Here is a 26,534-nt window from a genome sequence, read left to right as displayed (position 1 = left end):
AAGAAAAATCAAACCTGGCAACTTTATTCTGCTGTCAAAATCATTGGAACACCTTCCAATGTGGTTGGCCTTGATTCCAGCTGTCACGAAATGATTAACGAGCATTTCATCTCGCTCACTCCACTGGTTTATTTTCACTAGCAGACGGATACGAGCGAGACCACACTATCGACAACCGGTTTGCAACGGATGAATCGGGTGAATCCTCTTTCACAGCATTTTCGGCCTTTTCGGCTGCTGAACTCACTCCGGCTTTCAATTGATTTTGTTCTTTCGCGGTGTCAAGTCTGAGTACCGTTTTTCTCTGTCTGCCCGTCATAAATTGAAAATTTCAAGAAAAGTGTCTCAGTTTTTTCAAGTGTTTCCTCATCAAGAAGTAAGTAAATCTGCTTTAATATATTTTAACACAATGCTGCATGCCTGGAGGCGTAGTTTTAGACGTATTTCGGGGTTAAATTCAAGATTTCTTTAGGGATGAAGAAGATATTTTTTTTTTCTCATCGATCGAAGTCGGCAATGACGGCCTCCATTTGCGAAAAGTTTTTCCCATGCATTTGTATGCTGGCCGATGGGAAATTATTGCTGACGACGTAAGCAATTGTGTACCACTTTTTCCTGGTAGCACAAAAACTACTTCCTAGCAGGTGCCGGGTGCAAATTGAATGTTTATTTGCCACCCATAGTTGAGGGATCTAGGAAGGTTTTCTGAATATATTGTACTCTGCTTCCATTTTGGGATGCCGGCTTCCATCCAATCCAAGATAGGGTCGGGGCGTAATCCATCTGGCTTGCTCGAGAATAGCTGTTTTATGGAGAGCGTAGCGTAGTGGGTAGGCAGTAGAAGAATATCGATTTTTCATCCACCAGCTAGCTAGACGGAAGGCTTGCCGATGTATGGGTGTGTTTGTGGTGCGGTTGTTATGGGTGGCCACCACATTAAACCAACAATTCCGGTCGCAGGGGTGAAACTTTCGCTATTGCTGGATACCGCTTCCAGAAATCTATCCATTTTATCATCTTTACCAGTGGCTTAATCCGCTTCGTTCATCTTATCGTATTTCTGTATATCATTCAAGTCTTGGTTTAGGGTTCCGTGTCATAACCAACTCCCAAGGAAAACTTAGTTTTTTTTTAAATTAAAATTTCACTTTTCCCCCAATTAATATAGCAAACCGTTGATTACAATTTTATGCTCGTGAACGTTGATTCATACAAAGTATCAGTTCTTTTAAGTTGTTTGTAGGTACTACTATTTTATATCTTTTAAATGAAACGGTATCTTTCACGATGAAAGGTTCAATTTGACTACCTGAAATCCATAATTTATGTACCTATGTATATAAACAAGCTATCGTGCATTCGTGCAGACTTGTTCATTTGCATTTGTGTCATGTGAGAGCAAATGCATATTGGGTCGTCATCGTCACAAAAAAATCAATCACTGAGCATGTCATGAAAAATTTACCGACTACTTAGCTGATGCACATAACATTCTTCCGTAAATGAGAATAACATCTCATTTTTTTTTCTAAATGTAATACATATTTGGAATTTATAATGGTAAAAAAAAAAAAATGGAGAGTTGTTTCTTCAACAGAACAATCCATTCGTTTGCTTTCATTGTGATGATATCTGAAAACAAGAAAGGCCGTACCCTGGGTTCCCATGGGTCACGGCGGCGGTGTGCATGCTTGTGATAATGATGGTTTACTATCATTGTCCTGAGAGGGTCGTTGCACACATCTTGTCAAACATGGATCATAATATGACTCAAATTAGAAGGCGTGATGGACACCTTTATTTAAATTAAATTAGCGGTAGGTTCAATGGTGTCCCAATTTTTCATGATCCATGCTGATAAGATGAATGGGAGTTGAAACACTTTGGTAGATCTATACATTTTTCGGTTAGGATTGAAATTCATAAATCGAAGTTTAAAATAGAAAACATGATTTCGATAAGCAAGAATGCGTAGATAGTTCAGATCATTTATTTCGGGCATTTAAAAACATTCACGCGGTTTATTTGAATTGAACCCCTATCGTGTAGATTGAGTATTAAAGTTTGTTTGAGAAGTTGACCACAATTAGTGATAAGGTTTTAAAGAACAGCACTGTTATTTTCCTGTTCCGTTGATAAGTTGACGATATCAATAAAGCTATTGCTATTTAAGCTTACAGTTCATAGCTGATGAGTTTAAGAGACACCTTTTCTAGATTCTGTTTTTATGATATCCTAATTGAGTTATCGAATAACCGTGTAGTCGCGTAGAATCAATCACTTGAATATATCTTTTACTTAGCAAATCTACGATTATTTCTAAATCAAACTAGGAAGAATCCAAATTTATGGAAACGAGTAAGGTAGATGACAGGTAGGGAAAATTCAACTACGGTAAGATAGTGAACCCTTCTGACAATGATATCGAGGCGTTAGCATATGATATCATATTATTTGATACCATACTGCTATTGCTCGGTTGAATTGAAGGTTGGGTTAACTCGAAGTTCATATGGGGCCCACCAACCGTCCTAGTCCGTCGAGCACTATCTTAACGCTTCCCTAAACTGGTGCTTCAGAACCCTCGGGCTCTGTTGCCGCTATCCTTTTCTAAGCTATTCTACTCTCATTTAAAATTTTCTTTTTCTGTCCCCCGTTCTGTTTTTCCTTTCCGGGTCAGCCAGGCGCTCAGAAACCCATAAACAAAAAAAAAAAGATATCTGAAAACAAGAAAGGAAACACTTTTTTCATGACTGTGATGTGATAACATTCCCTATATTTTTAAGTCTTTTTTTAAGAAGCCCGAAGTGTTAGTAGAAGAAAGAATGTATATTATTTTTTCTCTTTTCTGTAAATCTTTGATGTGAAAAAGTTGTGTCGAGTTCTAACAGCCATATAACATTTTAATAATTTACCAAGAAACAAACTTATTCGATTTGTTTGAGAACGATCCTACAAATTTTGATTAACAAGTCGAATTAATAGATGATTATTAAACCTGAACCAATACGTACTTAAAAAGTATTTTCTCCTCTAACGTAACTTTAGTAAGTTCATACGTATTTTCTCATCAAGTTAAAAAGTTTCATCCCATCCTCTGAACTATGTCAGACACATTATTCCTCATACTGAAATAAAGCTCGGCCGTTGTCACGCGTACCAATGTGTGCGTGTCATCAACCCATCCGCCCAAGTCAAGACCTTCCGCTCTGTTGTAGGTAGCTAATTTTTTTCGGAACAGAGAAACGCCGGCCGGTTCGATGGCGGCATGACGACATCATCACTGAGGGATTTTCTGCGCTTTCGTGATGCTCCCCAAACATGACGAAGCAAAATAAATTATGAGATATTTAGTTCAAATATGCTTAATCTTGCGGTCAACTTTTATTTGGTTCTTTAGTAGAGTTTCAAAAACATCATTTATACTGTTTCGTTTTAAAATTTTTTTTTTTTCAATTCAACCAAAAACTTAACGCTGGGGTTCTCACAAGAATTGTTGTGCATATCTCGGCTCCAACCATTCGTGTGGCTATAATCTCATTGTGTATATTTCGAACTACACGTATTGCTTGGTAAGCTAACTAAAAAGGGGAGTAAGGCAATGGAAACGCCAGAACCGCGGAAAGCGCAGTGGCAAAGAACCGTGCCAACTGACCATAACAACCTGATAAAGTTTCCCACTCCCCGTGTTAATTAGTTTTCCGTTTTGTGCTGGTGATAAAGTTAATTGTATAAATCTTCGCTTCAATCGGACAAAAGTTCAATAGCATCAGATTTGGTGATATTTTTATTTTTGTAGGCAAATGGCGATGACCTTTATCGTCCAAATAATATAATTTTTTAATATGATTGTTTATTCGTTTAATGACAGATCTCAACAAATGAAAAGTTTTCTTAAAACACTGCATTTATTAGCAGAACAAGTAAACGATTCTATTCAGTTTTTTTATTTTTTCATTTTTATTAAATCCATAATCATGATTGAAAATTTGTATTATTAAGTCATGCCCAAAGGCTCCAGTTGTGTTTAAATGGTTACGAAAGTCTACAGGGATATCTCCTCAATATCCGGTAATGCTATCAGAAACACATACAGCAGCTACATGTAACGAAAGTGACCTGCTTGCTTGTTTGCTTGCTTTGCAGTCCATCGTGAGAGTTATGGGTTGATACGTGATTGAAACCATGCACGCTGCTGGGATTCTGTCGGGCCCGGTGGTAATAAAAATGCTTGAGTGAAGCAGCAATATGGATTTCCTACTTTTCATAAATTTACCCTGATATATGCTAGCGAAGTGTATAGATATATTGAAGGGGGAACACCATATTCCAAACCATGTGTTCTGTGCGATTGCGCATGATCCCGTCAGCCAGGCGACAGATGAGTGTAGTGATAGACTGGCACTTTCCATATTGAAGGTGTTTCATAATCGTTTTCCTCCAGCCATCAGACGTAGCAGCACAGACCGATTACGAATCACCTAAAACCATTCTGACTTTTGCCAAATCTAACCGCAGTATCGTCGTTATTGACTCATCATTTTTCTTTTTTTTTTTTTGCTTTCTTTGCATTGGTGCGGTGACGTGACTTTTCCGGCGTCTTTTCAATCGGCAGAAACTCCGCTGTTTGAATATTTGTAACGAAGCATCCCAGAAGCAGAGCTAAATCTCCCAAATAATGGCTTATCGCAACAATAATAATCGTCGCAGCGGAGGTGGTGGCGGCTATGGCAACAACTATGGTGCCGGCCGGATTAATCCTTGGGACACCAGTGTGGGCGGGGGCCGTACTAATACTGACGCCCTCACGCTAGCTAATAGTCTGATCAATAATTTACTCCGCAATCAAAACCAGAACAAGGTTCCGCCGTCACTCCTGGATGGCGTCCAATCGTCCCGATTCGATGATATGAATGGATTCAACTTCATACGGGTAAGTGAGGCTTGTGCCAAAACTAGTAAACTGAACCACTGCAAAATTTCCTACCTATTTTCATAAAGAGAGTGAGAATCAAAAAGTAGACAAGCGGTTGATAGTGCATATGAATATACACATTTTATACAGCCCTTTTCCAATCATGATGCCTCTGATGCTCCGCGTTGTACGACTCAGTATCTCTCATATTCTAAACCGGAATAAATTATCAACCAAATGGGTAGACAGTTTGGTTTTCCAGAAACGAAGCGGTAGCATAGATGCATCATCGATTGTTGTTCCCTCAGATTTTATAGCTTTTTTTATTTTTTCGGCAGTCCTGTATCTAGTTTAGCTAATAATCAAAAATATTTCAAATTAAATCGAATGTAACCTAGTTATACACGGATTTGTCAAGTGGATTTCAATTATTAGAAAAATATTATTCATTAGCCAAACAAGTCTGCTTAAGACCTACCTGTATTGATTCTGTATGATCCTTTCATTTCCATTTGTAAAGAAAGCTGTAAAAATTGGGACAAAAATTCAATATTTAAATAATTGCGATCGAATCATACTTTTCCACTATTAAATCTTTTTTTAACATTCTATCAAATTATAAATATTTTCCAATTTTCTTTAAAAAAAACTCAAGAACCTACGATGATTTTCATTTTGCCAAATTAGTTAGTTTAATATTGAAATCCATTTACTCTTCCGCCTTTCAATGCAATATCAACTCAATTCATCAAAATTGTGGTTTCGGCTAAGCTAATGTATCTAATTTTCTGATCTTTAATTTAAATTTCCATTTCAAGTAAAAATTCGTACAGCGAGAATGTAGCAATGAATTGCCCAAGTTTATTTTGACACTCTCAATATTCACTTTTCGTAATCTTTTTATCAGCTAAGCTAGTTATTATAATAGAAAGTTCGCGCCTTCGTTTTGTTTGTCTAATCAATGGTCATTACAGTATTACTAATAATATTATATAGAAAAAAATCTTCGTTTCAAGATCTTTGATTGTCGTTCATCACATGCACATCGAACAAATTTTATATATTCTTCTATCTTTTTTCCAAGCTTTCGAATGAATAGTACTCAGCAACTAAAAGTATGCATTGTGTGTCCGAAGTCCATCTTTCGGTCGAAAGGAATCCTACCTACGGCATTAAAACGTATTCGAAGAACTCCGCATTCGTTGGATCACTCGAGACCGATGATAACCTCCTAGTTATTAAGGCTTAGAACTTTCGAACACAATGCAGCTGTCCAAACCAAAGAAAAAATCATTTCACACAACAAACACCCAGAAATGTTATCCATAAAAACATCTCTTCTATTCTCTTCTCTTCGATGTTTTCTCTATCTCTTCCATTCAGAACCGGTACGGAAATAACCGTAACAATCGCGGCCCTCAAAGAGGCGGTATCCGTAAACCGGATGCTTTTTCTCGTTCCAAGAATGTTCTGGCCAAAAATTCCCAAAATAAAAAGAAAAATGATAAAGACGCCAGTTCGTCCTCCAGCAAGCGTGAGAGGTAAGCCATTTTCAATCCATAAGTTCCGTAAACGAATCAATACCGATACGACTTCGGCTTCACCCGATGATTCAGCTTCTCTACAACGTTACTCCCGATATTCTGGATATGACTGAATTCTGGCGACAAAAAGTACCGCTTGAATGGTAGGGATCATTTCTACTAGAAGAGATCAATCCGTGGTCCCATGTGCAAAGATATTCCCGAAACCGGTGTTTGTGTTGCTTTAAGGCTGAACTTCAGCAATTGGTCGCTGTTCGCGCTCTGATCCCGGCAATTCGCCCTGTTTCCTATGTTTCTTTTATCGTGATGATCAAACCGCGAATGATCGTTAACCAGTGAAATCATGTTGATCTGTGACTCAAGAAATATAGTTCACTTTCGTTTGTTACACACGTGGAAGTTTCTTGTGGTAAAAAGATGTAACTAGTAACATGCCCGCTAACTGTAATTTTTTTATGACGAATATTTAGATGAATATCTGAAGTAAGCTGTATAAAAAGTCTTCCAATACACACGCAGGAAAGTAATTACATAATCGAATTTTAGTATTACGCTGGTATTAAAATTATTTAGATTACTTATTATGGGATTGTCAATTGTTTAAAAGTTTTTTTTAATCGCAGATTTTTTTTATTAAGGTATTTTACTGATAAATAATTATTTAAATGTGTTCCACGAAAAATTTCGATGAATTTTTCCTACACTGTGGCTTTAATCCTCTTTACTTCGCAATGTAGTAAACTGAACCACTGCAAAATTTCCTACCTATTTTCATAAAGAGAGTGAGAAACAAAAATTACATAATTGAATTTTAGTATTACGCTGGTATTAAAATTATTTAGATTACTTATTATGGGATTATCAAATGTTTAAAAGTTTTTTTTTAATCGCAGATTTTTTTTTATTAAGGTATTTTACTGATAAATAATTTTTTAAATGTGTTCCACGAAAAATTTCGATGAATTTTTCCTACACTTGTTGCTACATAAACAGGTTTGGACTTGAATGGGTTTTATGCGCATTGGCTAATGAATTAGGATTTAGTTTATGTTAGTGTATTTAAAGGTTACTCAAGCTGGTGCGATTTTAATGATGTTTTGCAAACTATTTTCCCAATTACAACTGGGCAGCATTGGATACTAATAATGTCATATTATATCCCCGAAACTTCGTTACAGCAGATAGGGGTATGGAAATTATTAAAATTTTTCTACAAATATAAAATAGCCTGCGTCAAGTTGCCACATTTATTTGCAGAGGGAAATTTATAGTAACCGTCATAGGTCCCAAATGATGTTTGCCGTTGAGCTTCTATAACAGTGTTAATTTGACACTCCTGACTAAAACCGTTGTTTCTTTACCCATTGACAAAAACGCATAAATGGGAGTTTGTGTTTGCTAATAAAGATTGAACAACGTAGACTTTGGGGAAGGATGGGGGTTTTTTTTGGGGTTTTATACTAATTAAATTCTAGAGCCATTAAAATAGTTTGGAAAAAAACTTTGTCTGAATAGTGAATGCCAACGTGACTACACGAAAAAATAAAATCATGCCAAATGGGCTCATGTATGTAATTAATCCACCTTGGGTGCACGATTTACCGCAGTTTCACCAACATACATGCTTAGGAATTAAGCCAAATAGGCTCATGTTCACATATACTTTATGCCAAATTACCATTATGCTTAATGGCCTTTTATGATAAATGGCCACTTGTTTTTTTTATATGTTATTCCAAATTATCATTATGCCGTGTTGCAATTTGCCAAATAATTTTTTGCCACATGCCATACTCTCGTTTCAATCCCCGCCAATCCCCGCTAAAAAGGCCAAAGAGAAAAAAAACAAACACTTTGCTTAGGTAACAAAACACAGTTGAATCACCTAAACTTGCAAATTGAATAAAGTAAAAGTTACAGTAAGGTGAAGTCAAACTCCACAACAGATAGATTGTCCTGTTAAATTGTAGGAACCAGTTGATCAAACATTAATTGAAAATTCCACAAATACCTTGTATTTCGAAGTCTTTTATAAATCGGAAGCCCTTTGAAAACTTTTGAAACATTATCGAAACTTTACAGAAAAGCAATGAAATAAGTTTTCGACCAAAATCCAAGTATTGATAGATTTAACCAAACATTTCCTATAAGTATAGATTTATTGATAAGTGGCTTTTGTAAAAAAAAATTAAGTGAAGTATCCATAATCAGTTGAAAGCTTATGCATTTTTCTTAAATCGATACAAGACACCGACCCAATTGTTATTATATTATTATTTTATTGATTAGCAAGAAAGTGAATATCATAAAATAATCTTACGTTTAAAGTATCATCAACCTGTTCATAATTTGCTAGACGTCTATTGGATTTTACAACGTTATAGAGCTTTTCGAAAAAGAAAAAAAGATGGTTTTAGCTTATTTTGAAGTTTTAAAAGAATAAAGATCAGAAAATTACCCCATCCATTTGAAACCTTTGCGAATTTTGTCCTTGTGTACACATTTGTTTCTGTTATATCTATCCCCCTCCTTATGTCAACACTCATCTCCTAACCTAATGTTTGTAGTTGTTGAAAAACTCTCTTGAATATTCCCCCCATCCTCCCCATTAATTAATTCAGCGCATTCTCGAACTTGATCAAAGTCGTATTAATTTGTTTCCTATATTTCTCTTTTTATCGGTTTATCCTTTTCAGAATGACTATATTTCAAGGTTAAATCTAGGATATCAAAGACGAAATCCAATTCAGTCTAGTAATAATAATAACAATAAAAATAAGAACAGGTAATACACATAACATATTATAAAGTTAATAAGCTCATTTCATAGGTGACCAACGCAAATTGCGTTGCAATACGATTATATATTTACTATGCAATCATGATTTTGACATTGGATACTCTAATGAATGTCTAGCACAAGATGTTTTTGTGAATACTTTTGGTTCGATATCTGCTCACCGTAATTGTTATGTTGCTAAAGTTTTTAACAAACTATCCTCACCGTTTCTCGAGTACATACTTCTGTTTTTGCCTATCATGTGTTTGCTTTTCCCAAAGATACCCTAACGTCCATCACATCACTTCTTTTTACCTATCACACACATCCATCAGTTCATTTCCTTGCTCCATATATCCTTTCACATTTCAGTTCCGGTGGGTGCTTTTCAGTTTTGTTGGATTGTGAATAGCGAATATTAGATGTCGTAATTCTTTTAGTAACCTAGAAACCTAGCGCGTTGTGGCCTATATGTCAGCTTTTGTTTTGAATTATTAGAAACGATGCTATTGATATCCGGAAAGGACCTTCTACAAATGTCATTTCGATCACTCATTACACATAGGAAGAACATCTGCATGAAGTGAAATTTGTATTCCCATTATTAAGAAGTGAGAAATGGTGTTCCAAACAATGGTCCAGTCGAGAAATCAGAAGAGCAGCGCTATAGTGAAATGCTTGATACCAAATATGTCTAACATATGATCTGATGGAATGAACATCAATCGATATTTGTGTATGCAACATTGTTTTAGAACGCATAATTTGTTTGAAACAATATTTTTTAACAGCTTCTGATGCCCTAATAGCATTTCAATTGGGTCAGTGATCAATATCGTATTTGAAAAAGATGCTTTAATTTCTATTATTTACTTCTTAAAAATTTTCACCAATGAATGAAAGAGAATGGACCTTCCAATCGTCTATCAATTCACCATGTTCTATTAACAAAATATACAAAAAAGAGGGATATTCTTTTGGTTGTACCTAGTGATCTTGAAAGGAAAAGCACATTACAAAGAGAACAATGACATGTTTACGTTAACATGCGGAAATTGGCCTATCAGCAATGAACTGCAAGTTTAAGATTCTTTTAATTTTAAGTTATATTGGTAAAGTGGAAAATATTTGAAAAGATGTAGGTATTATTTGGAATTTTCGAAGTATAGATATAGATATTATATTATAATATAGAATTCAACTGAAACAGACGTGTTCAATCTACCAAAGATTCGAAAACAAGTTTTAAAGGTTTCAATTGCAAAAAATTCAAATGGCATCTATAAACAGTTGACCAGGTGGAGCAATGTGATCTAACAAGTTCAATTGTATGAGAATTCTTTAAATGAGGCTAATAATTTAAACGTATCGCTAAATGTATTCATCAAAAATGAATTGGGACGTTAGGGTTGTCTTGTTAGCAAATGTAGACTTTTTATTTCACGACATGCATTATAATTCATAATCGGATATTGCCTTTTATGCTTTGTTATGTTTAAATATAGACGGGTAAATGTGAGTGAAGCTGAATTCGGAGGTTTTCATCGTTACCTATGTATCTATACCTATATTTTGTTCAACCATCAAATCTAACTGTATTTTTTTATCAAACGTCAGCAGCAACAACAACAACAAGCAGGGAGCAAATAAGAAGGGTAACTCGAGTGCTACCGGAAGCGGCAAGCAGTCGAAACAATCTCCGTATGCCGATGTTTCGAACGAATGCCTGTACTGTCATATGTGCGACAAGCATATGTACGATGCAACATCGTTCGAGAATCACATCACTGGACGAACCCATCGGGTAATGAAGGAAAGCATCGAAGAAAGCTATCGCATGCGGGCAACTCTGCTCCGTCAGGAAGCTCGCATCGCCGAGCAGTTGAAGACCATCGAGATCGATCGTCTGAAGCGTATGGGCAAGGCCAAGAACTACTCGAAGATGCGCGAGTATTGTCCAATGTGTGAGCTTTTCTTTTACGGTCACATCATTGCTCATCGTCGCTCGGAGAAGCATTTGGACCTGAAGAGGTTCCTGCACCCCAAATGCGATGACTGTGAGCTAGAGTTCCATAACAGGACCGAGTACGACGACCATTTGCTCTCTGTAGTTCACATGAAGAATTGCAAGACTAAGCCGAGTCGACTTGACATCGAGAGGAAGACAAAACGTATGTTGTTTATTGAAGGTTTATTAAGTCTACATGGGTTCACTCATAATTATTGTTTCATTTCAGAATTGGTTATTTCCACTGCTGCTGATGAATTACTAGATATTCGTGAAGAAACGGCCCCGAAAAATAAGAAGAAGGACAAAGATGCTGCCTCTTCGGCAGCCAAAAAAACCGAACAGACAAAAACCTCGGCAGTTGCAGGTGAGTCCGGCGAGAATGGCGAAGCTAAGGCTGACTCTACAACAGCTGACGAGAAGCCCGCCGCAGAAGATGGCGCTGCAGAGGAATCCAAGCCTGACGACGACGTCCCAGAGGACGAAATTGTCAAGGAGGAGGAGAGTGAAGATTGTATCCTGGACTACAAGGTCGGAGATGAGATTGCGCCAGAGATTGAGAACAAGTTGCCACGTTACAACAAAAACCGTGCGCTTGGTGTGAGCCTAATTGGCAATCTCGAGTGCATCGAGTGTCGTATTTGTCACAAATTCTTCGACTCCGAGGCTACCAGCGAAATTCACTCTCGCACACACTCGCATTACCGTGCGTTCATTCGCTTCCTGAACGAGAAAGCCCTGGAGGTTCGCATCGCTCAGAAGCGCGCCGCCGTACGCCAGGAAGAGGCTGAGGCCGCTAAGAAGTTGAAACTTGCCGCCGAAGAGAAGAAGGCCGGCGAGAACGGAGATGCTGAAAAGAAGGATTCTGAATTGTATGATCCTTCAGAGGCTACCGAAGAAGGTAAGAGACCTATTAAGTTGGAACATATTGAGTTGCTAAATATGAATTTAGATAACGTTAAGTTGGAACCTATTAATTGAATTTTTTAAGTTCGAATAATAAAAAAAAAACTATTCAAAAACTGAACCCTGTCATGCAGTACTATCAGAAACATGGTCACTACTCAACGGGGTAATCAGGGAATCGAATCCCACAGCAAAAACTGAGGATTTTTATGTAAAACCATGAATTGTGTACTGAAAACAGAAAACAAAATTTTCTTATATCAAGTCTTTGGTGAGAAAAAAATTGTTTTTTTTTCCTACGCTAAAGAGACATTAAGTTTTACACTCTTAATTCCGATATTTCTATATCACGAGTGTTTCTCAAATCCAAAATTCATAGTTTTATTGGAATTTAAATATATAAGAACTAATAATAAGCATTTGGATGCAAATTCATTTACCTATGAAACCAGATTTAAAGCTTGTCTTATGGTGACAATAGAATCTTCGATTAGATTCCAAATTTCCACTTTGAATTTAGACGCAATTTAATAAGTATCAGCATTGTTTGACAAGTTAATAAATATTAGTTATATCTGCTTTCATTTTTGTTCGATTTTGATTTAAGTAAGCTTAAATTTAAACAGTTTTCAACAGTTTAAAATTTAAATAGTTCTCATAGATAGCTTCCGAATAAGGTTTCTAGAATGTATAGATATTAATCATAGTATCGTCTTGTTTACTCAAGAATCCGGAGATGCCAGCATGGCCGACGATAGCAAGAGCGATGAGGCCAACGGTCACAGCGAATCTCAGGTGGAACCAATGGAAACGGAGGGCGCCGAAGCGAATAAGGGCGATAACGCTTCAGCGGACGAGAAATCGACCGCTTCATCCGGCGGAGAGGCAACTGCTTCCGGAAAAACTGGCGATGATGCTTCCAAGGAGGAAGCCAAGTCAGAAAAGGAAGAGCAGAAGACTCCCGCAAAGCAAACCGCACGACGAGGACGCGCCGCACGTTCCGGTCGACGTTACTAAAACACAAAAAAAAAGTTTTAAACTCAGATTGAACATATACTTTTAGCTTTCGATCAATGAATTAGAAGATTTTTGTGAGAAGGCGACACTTTCCAGTCATTTTCTGGAATTCTACAACAAAATAGTTCAATCCAATCTACAATGAACAAAAAGTTTTATTAACAAATTAAATTATTTTCAACTAACACCATGCATGCAAAGGTTTGAATTGATACAGAAATTTGGTGAAAAAAAATCCACTTTTCTATTGAACATTTGATTCCTGGGTTAGTTCTTTAAAAAGTGAAATAATTTATTATTTTCCTAATTTAAAAAACAAAACAAAATAAATGACTGCAGCATTGAGCATAAACCAAGCATTATCGCTGAAAGCATGAACAACTCTACAATACAAACAATAATCACCACATTCAAAAAAATAAACAACAAAAATAATTGAATGATACAAATATTTCAAGTTAATGTGCACTCGAAAGCTTCTGTGTCGTTCAGGCTTCTCTTTATGCAGAAATACAACAAGAAAAAAATCCAATTGAATTTGACACCGACACCCGGAAAACGTCGTGGATGCCGATTTAGCGATTCAATCATGACATCGATACTCTAGGAGACGAGTGCACATTTCCGACTATTCATTAGTAATTTTATGGATCATTGTGTAATAGCTGTTCTGGCCAACCTGCCAAGCGGCTTCAAAACCATACGCAACATATTTAAGAAAACAAAAGCATAATATATTCTCTCAAAATATAAGCCAAACCAATGTTAAAAATTCAAAACACTAAATTTTCGGTATCCTTAAGTATAAATCCCTAAAAGAAAAAAAAAGTCAACAAAAAAGCAAAATATTGTATTTCACCAGTAGTGGCATCGTTGTGAAGAGCGTTGAGAAACTCTGCATAAACATAAAAATTGCTTCTCTTTGTGTAGTTACATCAACAAGACTTACCTTGCGCATCAGAACTGTTCTCAGTTCGTTTAAGAATTTTCTATATGCAGATTATTATTATTTTCCTTTTTCTAAAGAACAAGTTTTTCGCGAATTTGGTCAATATTTTCTCGAAAGATGCGTGTTGTGTGTGGGAGTGATAATTTTATTTCCATTGCATTGGCAAACTAGCAGAAATTATGGAAGAAACAGCTGTGCACTACAAACAGCATTTTAGGTTTAGCTATCGATACTAGATCGACTATTCGGGATAGCAACAAGCAGGTTTGAGCTTGAAAGTTTCGTTCGAAACCCTTCTATTATCTTACTGTTTACCGAATAGCACATGCATCAGAACAAAATTTAATCGATCCTGCATAATAATCAAGAAGGAAAGGACATATTCAAAAAATAAAATCACTGAAGCAAATTAATAAAATCACACCCCACAAAGATTACAAATATTGAAATTGCAAGTAAACTGGCTACAATATAGAACAAAAACGGATACCGACGTAACTGTGCATAATTGTGAAAGATAAACTTCTTACAATTGGTAAAATAAATCCAGGCAAAATCTGAGTTTAAAAACCAATCAGTTAAAGTTCTTGTTTATAAAATATCCGATTATTCCTTTGCGTTAGGGTTTTAATGACATTGACATCTTCTGGATTCGGCAACGTTGCCTTAAGTCCCCATGTTTTATTTTAAGAAGGCGAAAGTATTTTGTGTGGTTTCCACTCGCTGGAGTTTTTGTTCCTTGCTCAATACATTCGACAAGAGAATTTCAGGTGATTCCAATTAGCTAATTTTAGGAGATCTTAAATTCTGCTGTTACAAGGTTCTTTCTCTTGATCTTTTTGTTTCCAAAAATCTTACGTAAGAAATGTTACATCGATTCTTCGTCACAGCCATACGAAACCATATTACTCAGGTTTTTTTTTCACTACCTATTTGTTGTTTTTGTTGAGAGCCATCAGCAGGGAGCACTTTCGGACGGAGTGGAAAGGAGACAAAATGACCAAAAGCACCTGCGTGTTTTGCTCACATTCGCTAACACAAACCGAATGCCAACACTCCTCCTCAACACACGGGGAAGAATAAACCATTTGGTTTAAAATCTTAACAAAAAAAATCCTCCTCAACACACGCTGTTCTCAGTTATTCAACTGCAATATATTCGGCGACCCCTCCTGAAGTGGCCACTACTCGAAACACACCGAATCTTATCGTACTCAGCACGACGAGGTTTCGCTCGACGACCTTCCACCGGTTTCGCCCGACGACCATTTCCTGACTCACTCGACGACAACCTGCCTTCGATTCGCTCGACGACAACCTCCCGTCGGTTAGACGCTTCTTACAGTTCGTAGCCGATCCTAAAGGCTTTTCACCTTTCTCAGCCGCTCGCGACCTTCTTCGACCTTCCATGGAATTCCAGGCTCGACACCACCGGACGGATTCCCGGTTCGATTGCCTTCCAATATACCAGGCTAAACCACCTTCCAATTGGACCCCTGGCTCGACACCTCCGAACGAATTCCTGGTTCGACGTTTCCGCATGGATTCCCGGCTCGAAGCCACCGAATGTTTTCCGGCTCGACGCCACCAAACGGTCCCAGGCTCGACGCACCTCCAATCAGTTTCCAGGCTCGACGCACTATCAAACGGTCCCGGGTCGTCCTCCTGCTGCAGTTGATTCCACTTCTTTTCCTTTCCACTAGTGCTGGGCCCGTAACCTGTTGAGAGAGACCGAATGCCAACAGTTTTTTAGCTGGTTCTTTAAAATTTGCAGAGAACCATTTGAGAACAACCTGCCACCAAAAACACTAAATCACATTATTCAAAAAGATCGTTGTTTTTCGTTTTTCATCATAAAAATCTTTTTAATTGAGAAATTTAGAGAAAAAAAGGAAAGTGGCGAGTTGTAACACCACGATTTGAATCAATCATATTTCGAAAATGATAACATAAAAAAAATCTTTAAGAATCGTTATGACGCGCTTTTGATTATGAATTTGTATCAACTGATGAGTTGGCATCGTGGTAAGATACCGGACACGAACTCGGAGGACTGGAGTTCAAATCTAGGTAGAGAATTTTTTTTTATCGTTTTACTCAAATTACTGAAAATCGTTTATTTAGCATTTTGTGGGGAAAACGGATCATGGAATCTTGTCATTGTCCTAGATACATTACCGTTCATAATTGTATAGAAATTGGAAGCACGCACACTGTCACTTTGATTTTGAGCTTCCATAACTTTTTACTCTGATGATATTTGATATAACTTTTTACTCTGACGAAGTTTTTGAAAAATTCTATCAATGGGATCAAAAGTTACGCGATGTACAATATTTCAGGCATGAACCTAAAATTGCGATTTCTATAGAATTTTAGACGATTCTCGTGAACACTGTTCACTGAACAGTATCTTTTCCATCCACAAATCAGTCAAATAATGTCTGACGATGCAATGAAAAAAAAAAAAAACAAATGAATAAATGATCCATTTGTGTTTTGAAATAAGAATCTCACAAAATTGTCTAAGTTTTTTGATTGAAACAGATTTACTGGTTGTTATACATAAAATATGATTTTCCAATGGAAACATTCGTCCAAAATTCTATAGAAATCGCTTTCTTAGGTTCATCATATGGATCATATAAAAAAGGTAGAGTATCAGTTTTGTACAATTAGAATGGCTGCTAATCCCAAGCACCATTTTTTTGGACTTTGTGCGAAATTGATGGCCTCGATTAATTATGGAGTATTTAGCAGCCATTGGTGACGTGGAACTTGTTCTGCTTAACCACGCGAGCGATCATAGAATTCGAAATGTATAGTACAAATGTAAAAAATACTAAAAATCGATGAAGCATTTCGAGTTTAATGATTTAAGGTGGATATGAGTAGTCAATAAAGTTAAGCTGATACTGAAACTGATACATTTAAAACTTATAAACTCCGTATCATCAGAACTAAATTTGACAAAAGTTTCGAGTTCAGGACGCTTAAATCTGCCAAATTAGTCATTAAAACATAGGCATCAAAATGCTGTTCCCTTGAGTTATGAATCGAACTATAAATAAGTTTTTGTAATGGTTAGACGTGCTTGTTGGAAAAGAATTTTTCTAAAAACCTTTTTCATTTTCATATTTTGTTTTAATTTTCAAATAAATTTACAAAATTTTATAGCATTTTTTTTAAAATTTTGAAATAAATTTATCCAATCATTTAAATTTTTAGAAATAGTTTTTATTCGTTTGTCTTTGTTTTTCAATTTTGATTTTTTGTGTTCTGAAAACATAAATCCGAAATTATGTCTTTCCAGGACCCAATACTTCAATTGAAAGTGAAAAAAAATTAAGAGTGTGAAATTTTAAACTTTAAAACCTGCGATCAGAGATGCCAATGGGCCTGATTTTTCAGGTATTGCCTGATTTTTCGAGGCTCTGCCTGACAACCTGATAAGCCATTGAATTTGCCTGATTTTTGAAAATATGCCTGATTTTTGCAAATGTGGTGAAAAATGGGTAGTAAGGAACTGGATTAGATACCATTGCTGAAGTGAAAAAAAGGCTGAATCAAAGCATTCGAAAGATTCCCTTGAATTCTTATTTAAAAAAGCGAATTAAAGGGAATCTTTCAATTCTAGAGTTTGTTTTGATTAGGTCGTATGAACCATTATAAAAAAATTAAGTTATTGACTGCAAACGATTGATAAACATGTATACTATGTTAGATAAAAATTTGGTTCCATTCAGTCAATAAATAACTTTATCATTAAGATTTGAATTTAAGACGTATATTGACTTTTTCATTTTTGAGTGTGATTTGGTCTTTTCGCGTTGCCCTGCATTGCCGTGCATACAAAATGTCCCAAAATTACAGTTCGGCGAGTTGATTTATTGGTCCTTTTGCATTTTCGCGGAAAGTGCTGTATCTAGAGCTTATATTCTTTCCACTACAGAGGCAGTCAAAATAAGTTCGAGCTTTTGATTTGTCTCCGAACTCCCTGGGTTTATCGGAGGCACCAGATTGTAACCAGCAATGTACAATCAACGTTCAAGAATGCTTTCGTAAGGACGGTCTCTCTAAGCCCGATTCCGCAGGCCTCTGAGCGGCACTTCCACATGTCACTGTTGCTTCCTGCTACCACTAGTATTAAATTCAGTATCTAAACAGGAAATTGCGAAGTAAGATGCAATTAAAATCAAGTTTTAGGATAAAATTTAACAAATGGCAAAACGACGTTTGCGTCAAATGTATTATGCAAAACGTCGTAAGTACATGTTTGCTCAAACAATTTAACTGATGCTCATAACGAACACAGTAGCGTATTTCGTAAAAAAAAAAGATCATCACTTTTAGCGAAATTTCCGTTATGTTATTGTACCCTGATTTTGCCTGATTTTTGTTTCACCAGTTCCCTGATTTTTGAAAACAAATGTTGGCAACCCTGCCTGCGATTGAAAATATATAAACCTCATCAACATCATTCACGAAATCACCCATTTCCCAACATGTCCTTTGTCAGTTTAATTGAACTTAAATATATAAAGTTATTATTTTGGCCTTTTTTAGCATTTTATTTTGATAACTGGAAGATTTTTATTTTAGAAAAACGTTTATTCCTGACTTTAATCACTATCATTCTTGCAATATTTTTTAAAAATTAAATTTAATCACCAACTATTGAATAAATTCAACATGGATTTTTTTCCTAAAGTCTGCTTCATTTAATATTGGAACAAATTCTTTTGCTCATTGTGGCGCTCCTAGTGGACGGATTTGGAAACTTTTTTCACCCACGTGTCGGGAAATTCATTACCTTTCACCATGTATTTATGTCATAACACCAAACGATAGCATTTTGTAAACAACCGCCATGGAAGCCGAACGGAGAGATCAAATTGTGCACAGTTTTCTTGAAAATCCATTGTTGTCGGCATCGAAGCTAGCTAAACAGCTTAAAATGCCCAGAAATACCGTATGGCGTGTTATCAAGCAATACAAGGAAACATTGACGACGGCTCGGAAGCCGCATTCGAAGCGTCGGAGTGGAACTGTCGACCGGAAACTGCGTGGGAAAGTCATCAAGGCCGTCAAGAGGATTCCCAATCTTTCAGACCGCGATTTGGCCAATAAGTTCCAGGCCGCTCACAGTACGGTGCGACGAATTCGTCTCCGGGAAGGAATAAGGTCATTCCGAGCCAGCAAACAGCCAAATCGGACGCTGAAGCAGAACAATGTGGCCAGAATCCGTGCTCGAAAGCTGTACGACCAAGTGCTGACCAAGTTCGACTGATGTAAAGTCTGCTTCATTTAATATTGGAACATAAACAATTGCGTGTAGTTCAGTCATTTATTAACGAATTCATAATTTGTTTTTCATACAAATGTAGCATTTTCTTTACTCTTTCACAAAAAAAAAAATTAAAAAATTATTCATTACTGTTTCGAAGAAATTCTCGTACTCGTACTCGTAAGAAAACTGTGCACAATTTGATCTCTCCGTTCGGCTTCCATGGCGGTTGTTTACAAAATGCTATCGTTTGGTGTTATGACATAAATACATGGTAAAAGGTAATGAATTTCCCGACACGTGGGTGAAAAAAGTTTCCAAATCCGTCCACTAGGAGTGCCACAATGAGCAAAAGAATTTGTTCCAATATTAAATGAAGCAAACTTTAATCAAAAATTCACATTTACAGTGTCGGACAATAGAATAGGACCGATCTAATGCAAAATATTCAAATCACCTTTAAACTGCCAATTCAAATATAATAATGTGCGACACCTAGCGGCAAGCACTTATTGTAGTATGCCAACTTTGTATACTGCACGTTTGTTGCAATCAAAGCAACCCGTTTGTTCTACTCGACCAGAAAGTTGTCAGAGGGTGAAAAAAGTCGCGTCATAAAATAAGACCAGCTCATCGGTTCGGCTGTTCCGGCATTTTCAGCGCTCTAGATTTGAAGAAAAGGTGTTGTTTGTCCATTTTCGTGTCCTGGTAAGTATTTCCCATAAAATTAATCATGTAAATTATGAAAACAAACAAAAAATAAAGATTTCCTTCCTCCTACTCTGTTTTTAGCGAAAAAGCGATGGGTCGGGCACAGCACTGCACGGAGGTCCAGCGAGCGATCATCCGGAATCTGTACAAGGCTGGCAAAAGCCAACGCGAGATTGCCGACTACTTAGGAAGGTCGAAAACTTTCGTTTTCAACGCGCTTCACAGCAAACGGGAACTGACCGGCCGCCCCCGCAAAACGACGCCGAAGGACGATTCGGCAATCAAGCGGGCCTCGCAAAAGAACCCTTTCAAAGCGTCCAAGCGGATCAGAGACGAGCTGAACTTATCTGTGAGTTCCCGGACGGTTCAGCGACGGTTGGCGGAGAAGGGACTAGGGAAAAAGTCCCCGGAAGGTGCCGATGCTGACGCCGAAGCACTTGAAGGCGCGGCTGAAGTATGCGAAGGACCACTTCGATTGGGTCGGTCCGGAAAAGGAAAAACTATGTAGAAATGTGCTGTGCTGCCCATATTTGATAAACGGTCTAATGTGCCATGAACACCAATGCGAGAAAAACGCAAAATAAATGATTTAACATTTTTTTTGCATCCTAATACTTAAAATAAAGTAGATTAATATACATAATAATCATTGTGGGTGTAGGAAATAGGCGGTTGAGTTAAATTGCAAATTTAGATAAAGAATTTATGAAAAAAAATATTTTCAATCTCAGTAGCCACTTTATCAAATATAGCGTGAACAAAAGTTGACAAATAGCTCTGAATTTGCCTGATGTGCATACGTTTTCAAATATTGCTGCGATTTCTCACGCCCATAACCACCAAGCCACAAGATCACAACAAGAAGGGATTAGAAAAACTTTCTATACAAAGACACCGGTTGCTGCAAAGGATGATTCAACACATCATGCACATTAGACAATTTATCAAATATATTGCACATTAGACAAATTTTCTTTAGGGTTGTATGCCTCCACCAATGGGTTTTTGAAAAATGAATGAAGTAGGGATACTATATACACGCAGAGAAAACTTGGATTTTGATACAAAACAAAACTGACTTTGATTCAAAACATTCAGTTTTTTGAATCAAACTCCTGTTTTCTTTGAATCAATGAATTATCGTTCTGATTCAAATGAATAATTTTTGAAAGAAAGAATTAATATTTTGAACTGAATAATTTTGAACTTTGATTTTAAACAAATTCTTTGATTCAAAAGAAATTTTTTCAATCGCACATTTCGTTTAATACTAAGTAAATTTTCTTCCAACCAAAGAAAATTAGTTTCAACAGAAAGGAATAATTTCTTTAAATTTAAATTTTAGACTTAGAAGATATTTTGGATTGAGCAAGAACCGAGTTTCGAATAAAGTTTGTCTGGTTGTGTTGAAAATCAAAACTTGTGAATCAGAGATAGCTTTAGCTTTAGGAGGATTCAGGATGAAGAATGGTAAGTGTGTGTTAATCGATTAATCAAAAAGTGAATGTTTAAGATTTTATATAAACTCTTGCATTACAGGACCATGGCAGATTCCGCCCCAAATCCATCGGTCTGATTATCTTCGGCCCGATCTTCAGCGGTAATACCAGCTGGATGACCACTAAAGCTAGCAACCGCAGCTGCTTCCGGAAGTCGGCCCAAGTAGAATGCCCTCAGGCCAAAATTAGGAGCGGATGATTCAATCATAGTGAACCAGTGTTAGTGTTAATTTTGTGAATAAAAATGAATTTGAAATGTAAATTTTTTCTTTTTGTTATTCAAAATCCCTAATAGGAACTGCAGGACAACAGAAAGTATTTCTTCCGATTGGATAAAAGGAAAATGGTTCAATGAACAAATCCTTTAAAATCTAAATCTAAATTACATTGTATCAAACGAGAACAACTTTGCATCAAATGGAACTGTTTTTTGTTTCAAAGCATTTATATTTTGTTTCAAAGATTTTTCAAAAGAAAAATTCATTGAAACAAAGGAAAATGCCTTTGAATCAAAGAAATTTTTATTTATCCCAAAATCAAAGGAAAAAATCCTTTGTTTTTGCGGCACTTTCCTTTGAAATAAAAAATCTTTTCGCTGCGTGTAGAGTATAAGCTATCAAATGGCACAATTTTTTCCATTTTGAAAAAATGGCATATTAGACCGTTTATCAAATATGGGCAGTGTGGTCGGATGAGACCAAAGTGAACCTCATCGGCTCGGACGGAAAGAGTTGGGTCCATGGCCCACTCGGCTGTGCGTATATGCCCCAGTATACAAATAAAACATCCAAACATGGAGGAGGTAGCATCATGGTGTGGGGGTGCTTTTCTTGGTACGGGATGGGTCCCTTGTACTGGATCGAATGGGTTATAGACCAGCATCTCTACGCCCAGATACTTCGGGAAGTAATGCTGCAACACGCCGAGTGGGAGATGCCCCTAAAGTGGCAGTTCCAGCAGGACAACGTCCCCAAACATACCGCAAACGGTTAAAAAGTGGTTCCAGGATAATAAGGTAGACGTTATGGAGTGGCCAGCACAGTCCCCTGATCTCAATCCCATAGAAAACCTATGGGAAATAGTTAAACGTAAATGTACACCGAAAAATCAAAAACAAGCAGCAGCTGTGGGAGAGAATCCGGGCGGTGTAGTACGCTATCCCGGTGAGAACGTGCCAAAAGCTCGTGGAGTCGATGCCGAACCGGGTGCGAGAAGTGATGTGTAATAAGGGTTATACCACCAAGTACTAACCCTGCAAATCGATCACGGTATGAATTTCCTTTTTTCTTAATTTTTTTTTTACCAAGAATTCTAAAGCGGTCCTATTTTATGTCGCGATATTTTAGTCAGTAAGTATGCTTAAAACGCTTTTTTGAATAAAGGACAATTGTTTTAACTACGGATGATTTTAATTTCTTCGAAGAATGGAATTTACAATTTGTAAATGGTTTGATGTACTTAAATGGAATTTTTTTTCTCAAAGTTTTATCACTTTCTGTTTTGGATTGAGCTGTGGTCCTATTCTATTGTCCTACACTGTAAAATCGTGAACAATTTTTTTTTCAAATTCAAAATACTACAGAGGAATTTTGCAATCAACCCTTCAATTGGAAATGAAGAAAAGAAATGTAAATTAAGATGAATAATAAATAACCAATTGTTATCATTTTCCTAACAAGTTTTAATCATTGTTAATTTTTGACCTGAATTTACGTTTATTTTAAAACAAATTTTTATCTGTGTTTCGGAAATATTGATTTCAAATTTCAAAACTAGACTACTTAAAAAATATTTTGCAGCAAATTTCTAGTATAGAACAAGGAACATCATTTTGATAAAAAAAAATGAATCACACAAAATAGCATTGATTTGAAACTCTCACTATTATTTGTTTTGAAAATATTGATTTATTTTATCAGTAAAATTTATATTTTTTTGATTTTGTGTGATAATGAGTAAGGAAATGGTATTAGAAATAAAGTTCCTTTATTTATTGTGTATTTTTGGTGTTGTAATTATTTTTAACAAATTTTAAATTTGAAAACCCCCTCCATGGACGGGTCCTTCGCACGGGCCTGACTGCTTTCACTTTTTTGATACAGTTGTTTATGTTTTTGACCGATATTTTTTTACCTCGGGGTTTAATGGTTGATTCAAATTCAGCACGTGCTTCAAAAGCTTTTTTTTCGTTACTCATTCCAATGTTGTTTCTCTTTGAAGCAATAAAGCTTGAAATATATTTTTTTCAATGTATTTTATTAAAACCACTGTAGAAACATTTCAGTGACAAATATACATAAATAATTGATTCAAGTATACAGCTCTTCAGTAAACATACATAAATAGTTTATTTGGACTTATGAAAACATCACATTCACCGTCTTTCGACAAAACCTTTGATTTTTAATCCTAAATGCTACCTTTTGATAAGAGTATGATGCTAATAGACAAATAACATTCATGAAAAGAAACATTATGCTACACAGAAACATTAATTCGTAGCACAGTATTATGTGGTTTTTAATTGCCATAGGCAGACATTCAGTCAACCTCGTGCATTCATTTAGCGATAGATTTGTTGAAGCTCATGGCGGCGCGTAACTTTTTGCGTATTCTCGGCGATGACCATCGGGATGCTGTCGTTGGACGGCAGGCTCCAGTAATACCTTTGATTTCGCACGTGGCCACCCCTTCATCCACATCGTCGGCTTCGGTTTTGATTTCCATTTTCTGCAATATGTATCGTACATTGTAAGTGAAACGTGTCCAAACTATAAGGCTGCTACTTAGTATTCCTACCTGTACAATGAGGCGCAAAAGTTGATGTTGATTATCCAAAGAGCTGCTAATTTCTCGCAATTTGCGCTTCTGTTTCTCCAGCTCCGTGACAATGTAATCCTCATTACTGTCCAGCACAAAGTCTATTCCCGCTGCAAATTTTATAAGCAAAATTATTTTAGCTACTGTAACTCACCTTGCTGATCCACATACCTTTGTAATCGTCAGTGAATGGATTGCAGAACCATTTGCGCAGAATGGAATCCAGGAATCCCAGCTTGCACTTCTTTTCGTTTGGGTATTCAATAAGTTCCATTTTGTCGACCATCTCGAGCCACACCTGGGGCAGTTTGCGCTCCAGTTCGGTGTGAAGGACCACCTGCATGGCTAGTCGTTTGAGCTGAGCGTTCCGGCGTACCGATTCAATGTCTCCGACGGCCAAACCGATCAGCAGATTCATCAGAAGAATTGGCATCAAAATCATGAAGAGACCTGGCAGGTTGAACGATACATTGTAATAACAAGAGTGCTACCGTAAAATCAATTCATTGAACTAGTCTTACATAGAATTCCGAACGACGGTAGCGGGAAAGGTAACTGACGGCCATAGTAGGGCTGCATGAACGTGCCCAAGATGTCCATTTCGCCGAGCATCATCGAAAACGTTCGAACGAGTGACATCGAGATCGATGTAAACGGCATGATGTTGGTCGTGAGGACGGTTGTCTGTAAAAAAAATTGCAAATTTCACAAATATGGAAAAAGAAAATGTTAGAAATCTCAAACATGTTTATGACTTTAATCTGCCATAAAAGCCATAAAGCACGAGGTATTTTGTTTGAGTGTAAAAGTTAAAAAAAACTCTGAATTTTCTGATAACGTTTATAATGTGATGGTTGATTTCAATCCTATCTGAGATCAAATGGTTATGTTTGGAATAATTTTTAATTAGAAAGAACGTTTTAAGTCGAGTTTTCAAAATTCAGCTCATCTGCCAACATTTTTTACTCTCTGGAGCCACCCTTTGATTTAGCTCTTGTTCAGAGATTTGAAAGGGGGGCGCATATTCAACGTTGATCTTAATCGATCTCTAATGATGCATTCCAGCATACTTGAACTTTTGAAATAAGTTTTTGTTATCTTATTTTGATCGCCGCTGGGATATATTCTTATCTAAGTTTGTGGCATATCGGCGAATTGAAAATCTAATTAGAGAGCAATTAAGACAGATATGAAAATTGATAGGTGGAAAGGTCAAAGCTAGAGCGCTTTGGGTAGAAGAAACGAATAGATGGTGAAACTGTGAGCTAGGGCATTGTTTCTTATCGACAGCATGACTGCTTGTGTGATTCTTTACCCAGCACCTACTGGCTGTTTGTAGTAAGTGACGAAGAAGCCACATTGCTACCCACAACCAGCTCAGATGGGTCGACCCATCTGAGCTGGTTGTGGGTAGCAATGTGGCTTCTTCGTCACTTACTACAAACAGCCAGTAGGTGCTGGGTAAAGAATCACACAAGCAGTCATGCTGTCGATAAGAAACAATGCCCTAGCTCACAGTTTCACCATCTATTCGTTTCTTCTACCCAAAGCGCTCTAGCTTTGACCTTTCCACCTATCAATTTTCATATCTGTCTTAATTGCTCTCTAATTAGATTTTCAATTCGCCGATATGCCACAAACTTAGATAAGAAATAAGTTTTTGTCTTGGACGTTATCGCTTTTTTTCGCTTTGTAGTCTAGGGAAAAGTTGTAACCAGAGAATTTCTCAGTAAGCTTCATATATTGGAATTTAATTGCATCACGTGAAAAGAATTTTTGAAGAAAAACCAAAAAAGTGACATTCTGTCGTTCGTGCAAGGCTAATGATAATACTTCTTTAAAGATTTTTTCTAAAGAAACTAAATATTGTATGCAAAACCTAGACAGCTGACTTGTTTCAATAGATATTTTTGATGACAACCTTAGTTTTTGGGTATATTTTTTTGAAGTGCCTAAAAATTAAATTTCTTCGATCACTTCGTATTTATCTCTATTATCGCATTGAAAACTTTGGAAAAGTCGGTCAGTGGAAAATTCGTTTCAAATCGAAATCAAATTTGAGCTGTATTTTTTTACTCTCTGGAGCCACCCTCAGCCCC

General features: G+C 36.7%; 2 protein-coding genes across 5 annotated transcripts in view; one reads left to right on the top strand and one right to left on the bottom strand.

Annotated features, from left to right (window-relative positions):
- The first annotated feature begins 234 nt into the window (after window positions 1-234).
- Window positions 235-14,692, top strand: LOC129758064 (zinc finger protein on ecdysone puffs). 4 transcript variants are annotated; one of them, XM_055755493.1, is made up of 6 exons: window positions 235-376; window positions 4,616-4,933; window positions 9,156-9,244; window positions 10,859-11,409; window positions 11,476-12,147; window positions 12,880-14,692. In XM_055755493.1, exons 2-6 carry the CDS (start codon window positions 4,679-4,681, stop codon window positions 13,167-13,169), a joined length of 1,857 nt encoding a protein of 618 aa, XP_055611468.1. In that variant the 5' UTR covers window positions 235-376; window positions 4,616-4,678; the 3' UTR covers window positions 13,170-14,692. The 4 variants fall into 4 exon arrangements, with proteins under 4 accessions (XP_055611468.1, XP_055611467.1, XP_055611466.1 ...); XM_055755492.1 differs by having other exon boundaries at window positions 10,856-11,409; XM_055755491.1 differs by lacking the exon at window positions 9,156-9,244 and adding an exon at window positions 6,299-6,456.
- Window positions 14,693-23,866: 9,174 nt separating this feature from the next.
- LOC129758062 (transient receptor potential cation channel subfamily A member 1) overlaps window positions 23,867-26,534 on the bottom strand; it is a 118,800-nt gene continuing 116,132 nt past the window's right edge. Inside the window, 4 exon segments of the mRNA XM_055755489.1 lie at window positions 23,867-24,345; window positions 24,415-24,545; window positions 24,607-24,885; window positions 24,957-25,119. Of these exon segments, the coding sequence (XP_055611464.1) occupies window positions 24,175-24,345; window positions 24,415-24,545; window positions 24,607-24,885; window positions 24,957-25,119 (744 nt within the window). The 3' untranslated portion in view covers window positions 23,867-24,174.

Source organism: Uranotaenia lowii, chromosome 3, assembly GCF_029784155.1.
Source record: "Uranotaenia lowii strain MFRU-FL chromosome 3, ASM2978415v1, whole genome shotgun sequence".
NCBI classification, from domain to species: Eukaryota; Metazoa; Arthropoda; class Insecta; order Diptera; family Culicidae; genus Uranotaenia; species Uranotaenia lowii.
This window is presented reverse-complemented; position numbering and strand designations above follow the sequence as displayed.

Bases quoted from the DNA above. Each gene is read 5' to 3' on its own strand.
- LOC129758064 (XM_055755490.1), top strand. From the start codon at position 4,679: ATGGCTTATCGCAACAATAATAATCGTCGCAGCGGAGGTGGTGGCGGC. The intron at 4,934-6,298 runs GTAAGTGAGGCT...TCTTCCATTCAG, and splicing joins ATGGATTCAACTTCATACGG to AACCGGTACGGAAATAACCG. The intron at 6,457-10,855 runs GTAAGCCATTTT...ATCAAACGTCAG, and splicing joins TCCTCCAGCAAGCGTGAGAG to CAGCAACAACAACAACAAGC.